We start from the raw sequence: 16,315 nt of genomic DNA, 5'->3' as shown, positions 1-16,315 counted from the left end.
TTTTTAAGGGCTTCAATATGGTATCCATTCTAACTATGAGAGAAAGAGAAGACTATTAATGGGGCAGTAAATCTTCAATTGGCTTGTTCATCAGTGCTGTTCTCTTCACCTAGAAAACCAGTGAAATGTTTTCTGTTGGTCTCCGGAGAGTTTTTCATTTGTGAGAATGCTTTTTGCATAAATTGTATAAATTGCCTTGCTGAGTGAGAATAACTGTTGTCTTGTTTCACAGGCTTTAAAAAGGACAGAGAATCAGATGTTTGTGTCCTTTTGATCTCTCAGCCATAACTCCTTGTACTTGCTCTTAGCTTCACAAAAGCACACGGCCATTAGGTTGGCATTTTTGCAAAAAAAATTTTTTTACAGAAACCTTGGCTATATGCCAAGACAAGCTGTTTCGTTGAAAATTAGATTTTTTTTCCACTTCAGGATGTACACTATTTGTATGTTTTTGCAAACTGATACGTGTTCATGTATTTACTTTTCTCTTATCACCAGCAATTCCTAGGGTCTCATCACAGTACATAATTATAGTGCTGTGATTCCACTTTGACTACCATGGTTCTGTCCTGTGGAGTCATGAGACTCACAATGGACCTCCACTGTGTATCTCCAGCCAGAGAGCTCCTCTGATGCTTCTGCCCAAACTACAAATCCCAAAACTCAAAAGGGTGGAACCATGGCAGTTAATGTGGAATCACAGTGATATAATTGTATAATGGGAAAGAGTCCACAGCTTCTATAATTTTAGCTTTTTCCTTCAGCGCTAACAACTATTGCATGGATTCCTGGGATCTAGACTTTAAGGAGAGGCAGTTAGAGTTCTCATCCTGAAAGCTAAATTGATGCCTCTGTGTATGTGCATGTGCTTTCAATTTCCCTGTTGACTCATGGTGACTCCATGAAAAATGCAGGGTTTTCTTAGGCAAGGAGTACTCGGAGACGCACTCTTGAGTATTCCTTGTACCATAGTGTACAGCACCTGGTCTCTCTTGTTGGTCTCCCACCCAAGTACTAACCAGGGATGTCCCTCCTTAGCTTCCATGATTAGACTGGATCTGGTGTCTCTGATAAAACTACAAACTACAAGATTCCATAGGATATAGGCACGGAAATTAAAGTGGAGCCCAAGTGCTATAATTGTGTAGTGTAAAAAATCCCTTGTAATTGAAAGAAACAGTGTGCTTTGTTTTTCAGTAGAACTAGGGTTTGTTTACCAGGTTCTAAATACCCATCCTCTTGCCAACTGTAGAAACCAGAGAGATCACTTTCTTCCATACTATCTAGTCAAAGGTGAAAGAAATACACAAGTGATATTTGTCAGGTTGAATTAAGACTAACCATAGCTTTGAAAGCTACTGTTTTGGACTACAAATCCTTCAACAATACTATACTATTTTGGACTACGAATCTTGCAATAAGACTGTAAGGTAGATCAGGCTGAAAGAGAATAACTGTGCAAGATCTGTTAACTTTCATGATTCACAATCCAGAACCTGGATTTCCCCAATTATAATCTTTTAACCATGATACCATGCTGGCATTATATGCCATACACAATATGAGTATCTATATATCTATATGAGTATCTCTCTCTTTCTCTCTCTCTCACACACACACACACAGAGCAGGGAGGCTGGGAGGGAGGAAGATCTGTCCTAATTTAAGTAAAGGTAAAGGTTTTCCCCTGACGTTGTCCAGTCGTGACCGACTCGGATTGGTGCTCATCTCCATTTCTAAGCAGAAGAGCCGGCATTGTCCATAGACATCTCCAGGTCATGTAGCCGGCATGACTGCATGGAGCGCCATTACCTTCCCTCCGGAGCGGTACCTATTGATCTACTCACATTTGCATGTTTTTGAACTGCTAGGTTGGCATGAGCTGGGGCTAGCAGTGGGCGCTCATTCTGCTCCCAGGATTTGAACCTGGGACATTTTGGTCCGCAAGCTCAGCAGCTCAGAGCTTTAACACACTGTGCCATAAATAGAGTGCTATGGCCAACAAACCTTGGACAGCCAAAATACTTTGGTCTACACTATCCCAGTGTTCTAGAAATTCTCATTTCAAAACATAATAGCCCTTTTATCTCAATGCAGCAGTTAAGGAGAGTTGGTGGTAATATTTCTGTGCAATTTTGAATTGAAAGCAAAATATGCTAAATAAACTATATTACCAATATCATGGGGATGTTTTCCTACCGTCCAATTTTCCTTAGTCATATCAGCCAGCAATACATTTCTGTGAGCAGTTAGAAAAAGACCCCGAGTAAAGCCATACATGTTTTTTTACTTTCACATTATTGTTTCTTCCTCTTCTTCTTCCTCCTCCTCTTCTTGTTCCTCCTCCTCTTCTTCTTTGTAGAAACTGAAAGCTGTTTTGTTTCGTTATTGGAATGGAGGTTACAAACCTGCACAGTTGTGCAAGATCTTCCATAAAAAGGGTTTTTTAAAAAAAAGAAAAAAAAGAAAAGAAGACAGTGACATTGGGCAGGACTTCTTAAGTTTTGTTGACTCATGACCCCCTTTTTACATGTGAAATATTTAAAGGGAGTGAGACATGCACATGTCAAGGGAGGAGGCATAGGTGGCAGGGGGGAAGGGATGGCAAGGGATCAGAGGGAATAAAAGCATATGCTCAGGAGAGAAGGCATGGAGGACAGGAGGTAAGGCTGGGAGACATGCATTCTCAGGAAAGGAAGTATGGGAACAGTTACCACTACTATTTTTGTGTCCCAACCAGAGCCAGCCCTAGGTATTTTTCAAGTGTAGGTGAACAGAATTTTGCCCCCCCCCCCCACCAAACCAATCACTGAAAAATAAACACGTTGGATAAGCGAAAATGCTGGATAATAAGGAGGGATTAAGGAAAAGCCTATTAAACATCAAATTACATTAAGGTTTTACAGATTAAGCACCAAAACATCATGTTTTACAAGAAGTCATCAGAAAAGGCAGTCTCAACTGTGCCCCCGTATGTTTTGCACCCCAAGCGACTGCTTAATTCGCCTCATTGTTGGACCGGCTCTGGTCCCAAACCAGAAACTCTTGATATTTTTTGGACAGATTGTGAGGAGTCATCCCTCTGCTATGTAATCAGTCAAATCTCATTATTTCAATAGATATTGGAAGGAGAAAACTGCAAGTGTGATCTGGTTTTTATGTATCCAGTATATATCATGTCCTCAAACACCACGGGTTGACTACTTAACAATCATTTCCCACTTTGTGTGTGAGAAGGTCCTTAGTTTTACAAGGCCTTTACCCTTCTCAACCAAAGAGTGCTGTTTATCTCACCAAACTACACATCTTAAGGTTCTGTAGCATTGAGGCATGAGCACTAAAGTGATGTCAAATGGCATTAATTTACTGTGTGAATGCACCCTGTCTCCTAAATGTTTGTTGAGTTGGAAATGGTACCATTGGCTGATGTGCCACACAAGACACCACACACGGCCATTGAACAAGCAAATTGCATTTGCAAATAATTTCATGCAATGACTTTTTAACCTGGGGCTATGGACATTGTGCTACAGTGTGAGATGAGATGAAAGAGGAAGGGATGTTGTGAGTTAACACGGTTTTGTGTTGTTTGGAAGTCCAAGGAATTTGGTTCTTCACCTTAATCTAGAGCAGCTGAAAGTACAAATTGGGGCAAGCTTCCTCTACTTGGTGCCTGGCTCCTGTCAGTCCAGGCCAACAGTGATAATGGTCTGAAATTTTGGGAATTGAAACCCAAATCATCTGGAGGGTGCTAGGTCGGGTTGGCTGAACTTTGAACATCATAGATCACAGCATGGACAGCATATAGTCTCTGCTGCCTAATTTTGCTGCCACTGGTGCATAATGCTGCCAAAATTCAGTGCTGCAGTTAAAAGTACTGAGGCCTTTCTTATCTTGGTCATAATGATTCAGCTATTAAGATGTGTTTACAAGGAAAGGAGAAAGGAGAGAAAAAGTGCATAAGATTGAAACATGGACTATTTATTTATTTACAGTATTTATATTCCGCCCTTCTCACCCCAAAGGGGACTCAGGGCGGATTACAATGAACACATATATGGCAAACATTCAATGCCAACAGACAAACAACATTCAGTTTAGACAGACACAGAGGCATTTTTTAACATCTTTCCAGCTTCACGATTCCGGCCACTGGGGGAGCTGTTGCTTCACCGTCCACTTGGTGGCTGTTCTTCCTCATTCTTTTCCTCGTGTTTTGCTGGCAGTTTTATGGTGTTGTAAATTAGTTAAATTAGCCTCCCGCATAAAGCGTACCTAAATTTTCCCTACTTGACAGATGCAACTGTCTTTCGGGGCTGCAAAGGTCAACAGCAAGCCGGGGCTATTTTTTTTTTAATGGTCGGAGGCTTAACCCGACCCGGGCTTCGAACTCATGACCTCTCGGTCAGTAGTGATTTATAGCAGCTGGTTACTAGCCAGCTGCGCCACAGCCCGGCCCCTAGGATGATACATTAATATAAAATGGCCATAATTCCAAGTTTATATTTTCTTGAAGTTGGCTTCCTTTCTGTAAAGAAGAGAGATGCTTATCCTGACACTTCAAAGCTCTCTTGGTTCTAGTGGTTTGTTTTCTATAAAGGAAGACAATTTCCTATTATACCAGCCTTCAAGGTTACCTTAGTCCTGGGGATGGGGAACTTGGGAATTTTGAAAGGATGTTGAAAAGGAGCTGTGGGCTGCATGAAGCTTGCAGGAAGGAAAGGGAATTCTGAGAGCATAAAGTCCACAAAATTGCTACCACAAAATAGTCATGACAACAGTAGCAATGGAACATGAGCAAAAGCTTGTTTGATGCATTGAGGGGCTCTAACAAGACCCCAACAGACTGGAAAAGTTGCTCTCCCTCCTTGAACTGATACAGAGGATAGGAATAGCTAACCTTTGAGTTCATTGTCAGGTGGAGAGTGAATTTTGAAAATCATGCGCACATAGCCAGTGCCTCTATTAGTGAAACATGTTTTGGGATCCAATTTCTTTGGATTTTTGGCAAGAATCCACTGATGAGATTACCCTCTGGTAATGAAAAACCAAACTGACAAAACACAAATACCTTGGCAACCCTCCACGTGGATGGTGTCTCATATGCTTTGCCAATATGAGGCTTCTCTTCCGTTGGCAGAACAATCAGCACTTTTGGCAGGTTCCTTAACCAAAGCAGCTGCAAAGCTTGGACACGCAAAAAGGGACCCTTCTCAGTGGTTCAAGGAAGCGTATTGATGACATACCACATGGATCAAAAGGTCAGTGGTGAACCACAGAGATTCCTCTTTTGTGTTGCAGATAATTTCCATGCCAATTGCATACAGTCAACAACATCTCCAAGGTCAGCTAAAGAGGATTTCCTGGTCTCAGTCCAAAGAAAACTAGTTACTCTTAAGCCTTGTTTGGAAGCAATGGGATTATCATAACTAACTATAATTAACACAGCAGGGGTGAGGAGAGTTTGACTTCTTCTGTATTCTGGCCCTCATTTTCAGGATGTTTGTTTCTTTGAGCTTGCTGGAAGTTGGTTACATTGATGTAAGCGAGCTATGAATGCGCTTCGGGTTTAGTCTAAACTAGATTTCAATACCTTTAGCGTTTGTGTTGAAACCTGGATTGGAGTGACTGCCTCACTGGCATCAAAACTGGCAGAGGTGTAGATCATGCAGACTTAGAGATAGTAGATTGAGGAAAGCAGGACAACATTATGCATTTGTATTAATAAGAAGCTATAGTACAGCAGGTTCAGCAGCTACACAGCAGAGCTCAATTCCATGCATTATCTGCCTAGGGTGCAAATTGCAATTCAGTCTCATGGAGTTTTCCCCTGCCACTGAATAGTTTCTTATCTTGTATCGCTAGTCATTGATTGGAGATAATGTCAGAAGCCTGTGGGATGTAATGCTATCCTAAACTGCTGTTAACTGCTATTCAGAGCAATCACCAAGCATTTTGATTTCCAACTCAGAATATCTTTGTTATATCTGGTCTTTCAAAAGCACAGATCCCCAAAATGCAATTGCAATCACAGCAACCTCCCCAATCCATGCTCAGGGATGATAGAAGTTGCAATGCCACTCTGGGGAGCTAGTTAGGGTTGTAATGGAACTGATCCATTCCATTACATCTATGTCCCAGTGTCTTATTCCTCTTTCTTTAGACACTGGCGTCAGCAACAAATTGTGTGGAGCAAGGAGTCAGGGGGAAGGTAGAATGTATATGGCATCTGAACAAGGAATGAGTGATAGAAGATGCTCAGAGGGAGAAACAACTTAGTGTTTTTTGGGTTGTTTTTTTTATTGGTGGTAACTGCATGTTTCCAATCTAGTTTCATCCTTAGGTCCCAACGATACAATTTCCTTATCCGTAGACTGGTTAAACAATATAGCACCTTTGCACACCAATATTGCTACTCTATTGGGATTCTGTGATGCTAGCATTGGGTTAAGATTTTCCGCTGCAGAGCCACCTTGTTAAAAGTGAGGTGTTTTAATCATTCCAGTGCTTTAAAAAGATAAGCAGGTGGCTCTTTCTCTCTTCCCCCGCCCCACTCTTCTGCCCAAGTCTAATCAGTATTCGGCTCAGTCTGGTTTCATTATCATCCATATTTCATGGGTGTAAAGCAGGGGATGGAAGCTTGAATTCCAGCTGGTGCTCAGACTGCAGGCTCCAACTCAGCTCTCAGCACAAAGACTTCACTGCGTGTCTAGTGAACCGAACAACTAGTCTATAAGGTGATAGTGGGAGTCTGGGTGCACATGGCTAAAAGGGTCCTGGTCACCTTGTTTTTCATGTACACCAGCATTTCTCAACCTGGGGATAGGGACCCCTGGGGAGGTCATGAGGGGGTGTCAGAAGGGTCGCCAAAGACCGTCAGAAAACATATATTTCTGGAGTTCAGAATTTCTTTCATTGTGGATTAACTATGCATTCCAGCAACTACAGTTCCCAAATGACAAAATCAACCCTCCCCCCAAACCCCACCAGTATTCAAATTTGGGTGTATCAGGTATTTGTGCTAAGTTTGGTCCAGATCCATAGCTGTTTGGGTTCACAGTTCTCTCTAGATGGAAGGTGAACTCCATCTCCCCTATATCACTGTCAATTCCTCCCAAATCCCCCCAGTATTTTCTGTTGGTCATGGGGGTTCTGAGTGAGAAGTTTGGCCCAATTCTATCATTGGTGTGTAGGTAGTGTGACAAGTCTGGTGCAGATCTGTTGTGGGCTGGGTTTAGACTGCTTTTTGGTGGTAGGTGAACTATAAATCCCATGAACTACAACTCCCAAATGTCAAGGTCTCTTTTCCTCAAACTCTACCAGTGTTCACATTTGGGCATATTGAGTATTCGTGCCAAGTATGGTCCAGATCCATCCTTGTTTGAGTCTACAGTGCTCTCTGGATGTAGGTGAACTACAACTCCCAAACTCAAGATCAATGCCCACCAAACCCTTCCAGTTGGTCATGGGAATTCTGTGTGCCAAGTTTGGTTCAATTCCATCACTGGTGGAGTTCAGAATGATCTTTGATTGTAGATGAACTATAAACACCAGCAACTACAACTCCCAAATGACAAAATTACCCCCCCCCCCAACCCCAACCCCACTAGTATTGAAATTCGGGCTTATTGGGTAATTGTGCCAAATTTTGTCCAGTGAATGAAAACGCATCCTGCATATTAGATATTTACATTACCATTCATAACAGTCGCAAAATTACAGTTACGAAGTAGCAACAAAAATAATGTTGTGGTTGGGGTCATCACAACATGTGGAGCTGTATTAAGGGGTTGCGGCATTAAGAATGTTGAGAACTATGGATGTACACACATTCTCTTGAGACCTCATTTCATTGAAGCTGGTGAACAGCGGGGGCATCCATGGGTCAGTGGGGCAAATCTGGTGGGCAGTGGAAGAAACTGTCATCCCGCACCCTGCATTGCCCTCGTGCTTTCCTTGGCTTACTGAATAAGAACACAGGACACCTCCCATGTTTTCAGGGCTCCATTCTAGGATGCTGCCATGACATTGCAAGGGCAGAGCCCCACCAGAAGTAGTCTTGCATCATATGAGGGGCTCTGGTGGACTCCATCCTTCCAGCATCCTGGCATTATCCTTGGATGCTGAAAAAGTTAAATATGATGAGGTCCTTAGTCTGTCTGAGTGGGCTCAGGTTGTGGCGCAGGCTGGAGAGCAAGCCAGCTGTAACCAGCTGCAATGAATCACTCTGACCAGGAGGTCATGAGTTCGAGGCCCGCTCGGAGCCTATGTTTGTCTTGTCTTTGTTCTATGTTAAAAGGCATTGAATGTTTGTCTATATATGTAATGTGATCTGCCCTGAGTCCCCTTCGGGGTGAGAAGGGCGGAATATAAATGCTGTAAATAAATAAGTAAATAAAATGGGAGCACTTCCAGGTTTTGCTGGACTAGAACTGCCATCAGATCCTTCCACTGGCTTTGCTGACTAGAACTAATGGGAATTGGAGTCTATCCATATCTAGAAGACCACACATTCCCCAATCCCATTCCAGATGCAATCCTGTGGACAGGAAAGAGTGAAAACCAATCATGAAGAAGTCTCTCTTAAAGACAGAGGCAACCAATCATTTTCTCCAAATTACTAATCATCAAAAAAATGTCAGTATCAGGAGTGACTTGAGAAATTGCAAGTTGCTTCTGGTGTGAGAGAATTAGCCATCTGCAAGAACTTTGCCTAAGGGACTCCTGAATGTTTGATGTTTTACTATCCTGTGGGAGACTCTCATGTCCCCACATAGGGAGTTACTCAGATTCAAACCGGCAACCTTCAGGTGAGCAACCCAACCTTCAGATCAGCAGTCCTGCCAGCACCAGGGTTTAACCTCTTGTGCCCCTGGGGGCTCCTATCATCAAAATGACATGCAGAAACTCCAACTGCTACAGATGAGAATTGACTACAGACTTCTAATCAATAACTACTATGGATAGAGGTGGTAGGGTTTATGATCCAAATTCAATCCTCATCAATTGTAGTGGTGCTTGGTTTTCCTTCTTCCAAAATAAGATCCCGACAATGCGTTTAAGGTGCAAAGTGGCACATTTTTCTCTTCTCTGCCCTTTTAGCTCTGAATTCAATGAGTTTGAAGATTGTGGAATATTCATTCTATGTCAAGGAAGGAAGGCCCCTTTTTTGCCGGGTGGTGAAGCACACTCATCACATTTTACAAAGCTTGGGGAAAATACTGTTTTTGTACAACATCTACTAGAATCCTTGCAGTCATTTCCCACACTGGTTGGGGAATTGTGCAGTGGCGAAGTGTGTTAAAGCACTGAGCTGGAGACCAAAAGGTCCCAGGTTCAAACCCCGGGAGGGGCATGGGCGGCCGCTGTTAGCTCAAGCTCCTGCCAACCTAGCAGTTCGAAAACATGCCAATGTGAGTAGACCAATAGGTACTGCTCCGGTGGGAAGCTAACGGCGCTCCATGCAGTCATGCTGGCCACATGACCTTGGAGGTGTCTACGGAAAACACCGACTCTTCGGCTTAGAAATGGAGATGAGCACCAATCCGCAGAGTCAGACATGACTAGACTTAATGTCAGGGGAAACCTTTAGCTTTACCTTTTAGTACAGTAAGAGAGTAAGTGATCCTTGAACCAGAATGGGTAGGACAGGACGTATTGGAGGCTAAGCCAGGATTAGTAGCTGTCCAGCCACCAAGCACCCATGTCTCAGAATGCTTCAATGTCCAACTTGCTCAGCAGGTGAAGGGTGAGTGTGTTATGATGCAGAGAGAGACAAAAGTTTGTTGTGGGAGCAGGCTGTGGTGACAGTGTTTCCTACATGGGCTTTGAAGACCCTATGCCCATGCATGTCTTTTCACGTTTAAAAATGCCTATCTTTCCAAAAACGGGCATCGTTACAGAACAGAGTAATAATGAATGATGAAAACAATAATGGTGCAGTAAGCAGCACCAAATAACGGCAGCACTCCTGTAATACAGGCTCTTCTCTAGTCTAAGCACGTGCAATAGATGCGACAGCATATGGCTTCACTGTTTGCCCCTGCCCTTCCTGCCTCCTTTCTCTTGGATTGTCTTTTTTTTTTAAGTGAGCTCCTTGGGGCAGGGATCTTGCTCTGTAAAGCAGTCTGAAAACCAGTAGCATTGCATAAAAGAATAAAGAAAGAAACTTACAGTACAATCTTGCTTCTACACTGTAGAATTCTATTTGGCATCACTTTAATAGCTATGCCTCAATGCTATGGAATTCTGAAATTAGCATTTTGCTGAGGTTCCAATACTGTTTAGGACAGTGGTTCCCAACCTTTGGGCCTCCAAGTGTTTTGGACTTCAACTCCCAGAAATCCCAGTGAGCTTACCAGCTGTTGGGAACTGTGGGAGCTGAAGTCCAAAACACCTGGAGGCCAAAAGGTTGGGAACCATTGGTTTAGCAGAACAGGCTAAATACCTTGTAAAAGCCAGCTCCCATGAATCTGTAACACTGAGCCATGACAATTAAAGTGATGGCAAATTGCCTTACTTCTATAGTATAGATAAACCCTCTATCATACTTACTGCACCATATGCATCTCACTGCCTTTGATGAGGTTTGCCTGCTTCAGCCTTCAGCAACTTGGTGCCTTCTCAGTGTTTTGTACTATTTTTCCCATTAGCCCTAGCTACCATGGACAGAGGTTATGGAATTTATAATCCAAATGTAGATGGATCTGGAGTGGGGAAGTGACCATAGCTAGATTTTCAGCCACATCAAAAATGGCAGAACAGCCCCAAATCAACATCTGAGCTCAAAACCATATTTAAAATTCCTTGGAAAATCAAAGATGTTTTCCCTTGGTGTTGATACCATGAATGTCTTCTGCAAAGAATATCCTACAAGCAGGATGCCACTAACAAGAAATCCTGTATTTGGAACTGAACGCAGCCCTGTGACTGAGTGCTTCAGATTCAACCATCCCTCAGGCAGTACGTCTAATCCCGCCCTTTTAAAAATATCAAAATCAACTGTCTACATTCACTGGTACTAGAGGTGCAGGACCCCTGTGAAAGTGGGAAAACTTCAACAAAGATCTAGAAATCTCTAGATCTGGAACCAAAACTTATGAGGAGCAGCTGAGGATGCTGGGTGTATTTACCTTGGAGAAGAGAAGGTTGAGAGAGGACATGTTAGCCATGCTTAAATATTTGAAAGGATGTCATATTGAGGAGCGGGACAAGCTTGTTCTCTGTTGCTCTGGAAACTAGGGACCTCATCACATTGATGAGATCCCTTGGGGTGTTTTTCCAGCCTCTGTGGTGAATAGGTGAGGCAGCAGGGCAATCCCGGGGCCCTGCTTTGCTGGCAATGATGCATCCCCATCACATGTGTGGTTACTTATGGAACACGGGAGGCCTTCTGTGTTCTGGGTCAGGTGTCATAGGATGCTTGGTCACCAGTTGAGCCACAGAGCCCCACCAGAAGTGAGCCTGTATCATCTGATGGGTGGCCTGGGACTCTGTGGCTCAATTGGAGAGAAAGTGTCCTGCTATCCTGCAAATTACTCATGTGATGAGGTTGTAGGACACAGAGCAATGAATTCAAGCTGCAGAAAAAAAGATTCCACCTAAACATTAGGATGAGCCTCCTAAGGGTTAGAACTGTTTGACAATGGAATATGCTGCCTTTCAGGGCAGTGGAGTCTTCTTCTCTGGAGGTTTGAAAGCAGAGTCTGGATGGTCATCTGTTAAGAGTTCTTTGATTGCTTTTTCTTCCATATCAGGGTTGGACGGGATGGTCCTTGAGGTCTCCTCCTATTCTATGATTCTTCCAATGTGACTGTATGGTTGCCAGAAGTTGATCATAGGGGAACCTAGAGACTCCTAAAGTGATGACCATATCAAACAAATCTGCAAATGATCTAATCCTCAAAGGTCAGCTCGCAAACGCAGAAAGTCAACTATATTTATTATTTTTAGCACAGATGAGCTAATTTACAGTCAAAATCAATGTAATATATATATTCCGAGATTACATTAAAAAGATTTAAAAAGGAAAGGGGAAAGGAGGAAAGAGGGAAAATGCATATAACTAAAACAACAGGGCTCTGATACAGCCCCATTCTAATGGCAAGAAAAAGAAATGTATATTATTTCACCATTACAGATCTCACTAAATATTTCTACTAACATTATTTATAACTACAACCACAGATTATGTGTTATTAATTCATAAACAGTTTCCAGTCTTTCAGAAAATCTTCAATTCATAGAGTCATAGAATAATAGAGGCAACATGGGCCATCTAGTTGAATTATCTTTTGAAATCTACATTACTTTAGAAGTTCGGGCAAACTCAAAAACCTTAGCAAACTATTCTTCTGTCATCAGTGCTTCAGTCCATTTCCAGGTTTGCACTGCTGTTGCTTTTCCAGCTATCATATGTCAAAAAAGTAATCAATTACTATCTGGTCCTTTATACATAATACCTAGCAAAAATATTTCTGGTAGCAGTACAAAACCTACCTTTAATTTTTTGGGGTTAACATGTAAATCTTAGACCCATAAGTTTTTGCCTTCTTACAAGTCTGCAGTGTGTCTAATTTCTGTGTCCTTCTTTCATTGAGCAGGTGCAAAACATCTCCCAGTCCATGGAGGTGCTGGACCTTCGGACCTACCGGGATCTGCAATATGTCCGTAATACAGAGTCGCTAATGAAGGGATTGGACTCCAGGTTGAAGGTTGCCTCAGAAAGCCAGAAAAATCTGAATGCCAAAAGTTTCCAGGTAACTCCTTGCATACCCAAGTTTTTCATCAATCACAGATTCACTATTTCTAGAGGAACATTAGGGGGGGGGGAGAGATAGGGGAAGCTTACCTACTGATGATGGGTACCTTTGTTACAGTGGCTGCACGATAGTGGTTGCACAGTAATACTATACTTTATATTATTCAGCATGAACTTAAAGAAATCAGTTGTAATGTACAGGCATTATCCTACATTTGTCGTTTTGACTTTTCTGTATTTGATTATTCAAATGTTTGATTAAAATGTTTGCTCTAGGACTCCCTAATGTGACTGTGTAGTCAACTTCCTTTGGCCATGCTGGAAGACCTAGAGATTTCTAGGGAGAACACCTAGAAAAAAACACATCTCTAGGAATGTCTAGGTCCTCAAGTGTGATTCTATGGTCAGCTTCCAGTGGACATCAAACATAGAAACATGTTGGAAGTTCTAGACATTCTAGAAAGAGTTTTCTCGGGTAAAATAAAATAGCAGTCTTATTATTCACAGTTTTGGCTCTCATGTGGGTCCTGTGCCTTAACCCCAGTGAATGTGGAGAGGTGACGAAAATGATTCCAAATAAAACAAAATTATTCCAAATCAATCCCATGACAATATATTTCCTAAACCAGTCATAAAATATATGTACTATGCTAGCTATGCAAGCTTCCCAGGTGGAAATGCCACAATAGCACACAGAAAAAAAATAGTAATGGTGCTTTGGTCCTAGTGTCAACATTTGGCATTGGATATGATAGGAAGTCTATCAATGTTAGACGTAAACTGAGTGTGAAATAGAAGAGAGTCAGATGTGGCTTCTAGGCTAGCTATTTCAGAGTGATGGTGGTGAGATCTCCGGGAAAAAAACTAGTTCTCCCTAGGACCTCATCAGAAGCAAGTTCTCCCCATTTCTACACACTTCTAAGACATTTTGTTGATGAAGTGCCATGAAGCCCTTTACATGACACAAAACAACATTTATTGCATCTCGTCCATGATGTGTAGTAGAAGTGACGGGGGGGGGAAGCGCGGGGGGGGGGGCAGAAAGAAACTGTCCTCTGAGCTCCTGATGCTCTTGGGAACATGATAAAGTTCTTACAAATATATGTGGGATAGAATCTGTCACACTCACTTGTGTCATTTCGGTTTAGTGACGTGGAGCAATGGGTGTTCCTATGAATGGTCTTCTGGTGAGCATTCCAATTATTGTCCCAAGTGCTTCCATATGAGCCTGGATGAGTTTTTTAAAAGAAGAAATTGGGCAATTGAAAGATATATCCACTGTGATGCTATAACTTAACAGACTTCCGAGTAGCTGGTGGTTGTAGAGTTCAGAAATTTCTCCTTTAAAGTATTGCAAGGTTTCAGAGTTTCACAATTTTGAATATTTCCCCATTTTTTTTTTTAAAAAAAGAATACAGAGTGAGTAGGGACTGCAGTCACCCATGTGATAGTTCTGAATGCAGGACATAATGTGGGAAAGGCTGGGGAACATATGTGCCTGATGGGAATTGTAAAATCCATTTTGAAATGGAAAGCTACGATATGCTGTGCTGAGAAGATGATTTCCCCACAGCTCAACTGATGAGGTCCCTAGATTGTCACATGCGATAATGGATAACTGGAAAGGTTCCCTTTTGGACTATACTTTCCAGAACTTTATGGGATAATTCTACACTGAAAAATAATTCAGTCCGATAACATTTCTGGCCCACATTGTGACTTGATATGGAAACCCTGACTGCCTTCACAGTGGGATGGTGTCTCTACTGCCCAGTCGCACAAAAAACAGTTTGGCACCACTGCTCAGGAGCTCAAATGCCACCTCTTATCCATCCCTGCTGCTGCAATCTACAGTGCTCTTTTTCCTAGTCCCATACCACGTGACTGGCAAAAGAATCACATAGAATGGGACTTCTTTGCCACTATAGTGATACGAAAGTAAGAAGAAGGAGGATACAGTCATTCCAAGTCCCCGAGCCACCTGAACCCGGGTAGCACAGGATGGCTGTTGAGATACCCACAGCTAGTTCTGCATAGGGATGCACTGCTGAATACAAGAGAAAGCCTGAACTGGAGTGCAGAATTAGGGTTTTCCCCTGTTTTTTTTTTTTTTTTTAAAAAATCCAGGGTATAGCCCATTAAGTGACTTTCCCTGGGTTAATTCCCTGGTGTTTGTACCCAGCTGCAGGCTGATCTGACCACACCCTGCCTTAAATGGTCAGTACACATGCGGCCTTAAGTTGCATTATTACTGTAGAATAAAAGCCCACTTCATTAAAAGCCCGAATCTTCTAAAAGTCAGGAACTGTCTCTTCTCTCCCCTCCACTAACTATGTCACTTCTGGCCTTGAAAATAACAAGCCAAGAGAGTGAGCTAATGCAGAAAGGGTCTATTAATTAAAAGAACAATGGACACAAAGAATGTGTAAGGTATTATTATATGCTTGATGTAACCTCACCTTTTGCACTTTCGACCAAATTACGCTAGATATTGACATAGAAATGCCTGAAAGCATGTCTTTGCATTATTTTACCTATAAAAGGCAGTATTACTGTGTTGTCAAAGACTTCCATGGCCAGAATCACTGGGTTGCTGTGAGTTTTTCGGGCTGTATGGCTATGTTCCAGTAGTATTCTCTCCTGACATTTCACCTGCATCTGTGGCTGGCATATTCATAGGTTCATTGGAGATGTGGCGAGTGTGTATGTGTGTGTGTATATGTATGTGTGTGTGTGTATATATATATATCTGTGGAATGTCCAGGGTGGGAGAAAGAGCCCTTGAAAGATATTTCTCTCTCTCTCTCTCTCTCTCTCTCTCTCTCTCTCTCTCTCTCTCTCACACACACACACACACACACACACACACACACACACACTTGCCTCACTACCAACAGAACCTCTGAAGGTGCCGTTCACAGATGCAGGCAAAACATCAGGAGAGAATGCTACTGGAACATGGCTGTACAGCTCAAAAAACTCACATCAACTAAGTATAAATGCATTGTTGCCCATTTTAGCTTCTTGGCTCCCACTGTTGGGTCTTGTGATTGTTTTCAGTTTTTCCTTTGGATTTTACTTATTTTTCCAAAATAAATCATTGTCTGTTTGGGTTTAAAAGTGCACTTTTAAGAGACTAGGATGACAAAGTGTCTGTTAGAAAACAGGAAAACAAAACAACAGAGAAAACTACCATCTTCCCACTCTCTATCTGGTGGTTGTTCTCCCTTATTTGTCTGCCCCCTTTAAATTATAATGTACAGTTCTCCGATCCATTTCCAAATGATGCATCACAGTAGAGCACCGGGGAGCCATGACATGGTGCACTAAGTGCCACGTGAAGCTGAGACTCACAGTGCAATTATTGTATTGTATGAAAGTGTTGGGTGACAAGCTCCTAATGATGGGTTTTGTGGTTTGAGTGTTTTGTTTGTAATGAATGCTTTGCCAAATGCAGATGCTGCTCTGATTTGTGAGGAAGGTAGGACAGAAATAGATGGGGGGGGCATTCATCCCATAGATTTGACTCTCTTCCCCCTGCTGTCAGAGTAAACC

The 16,315-nt window shown here is 42.3% G+C and overlaps 1 protein-coding gene across 3 annotated transcripts in view; it reads left to right on the top strand.

Annotated features, from left to right (window-relative positions):
* olfm2 (olfactomedin 2) overlaps nucleotides 1-16,315 on the top strand; it is a 309,049-nt gene that overhangs the window by 226,347 nt on the left and 66,387 nt on the right. For 2 of the 3 annotated variants that reach the window (XM_016994993.2, XM_008114446.3), the window contains exon 3: nucleotides 12,600-12,758. In XM_016994993.2, the coding sequence (XP_016850482.1) occupies nucleotides 12,600-12,758 (159 nt within the window). The remainder of the gene's footprint in view (nucleotides 1-12,599; nucleotides 12,759-16,315) is intronic. The other variant, XM_003223216.4, reaches the window with a different exon arrangement.

The sequence above is a fragment of the Anolis carolinensis genome, chromosome 2 (assembly GCF_035594765.1).
Source record: "Anolis carolinensis isolate JA03-04 chromosome 2, rAnoCar3.1.pri, whole genome shotgun sequence".
NCBI lineage: Eukaryota > Metazoa > Chordata > Lepidosauria > Squamata > Dactyloidae > Anolis > Anolis carolinensis.
The sequence above is the reverse complement of the archived record's forward strand: the minus strand, read 5'-3'. Positions and strand labels throughout refer to the sequence as shown.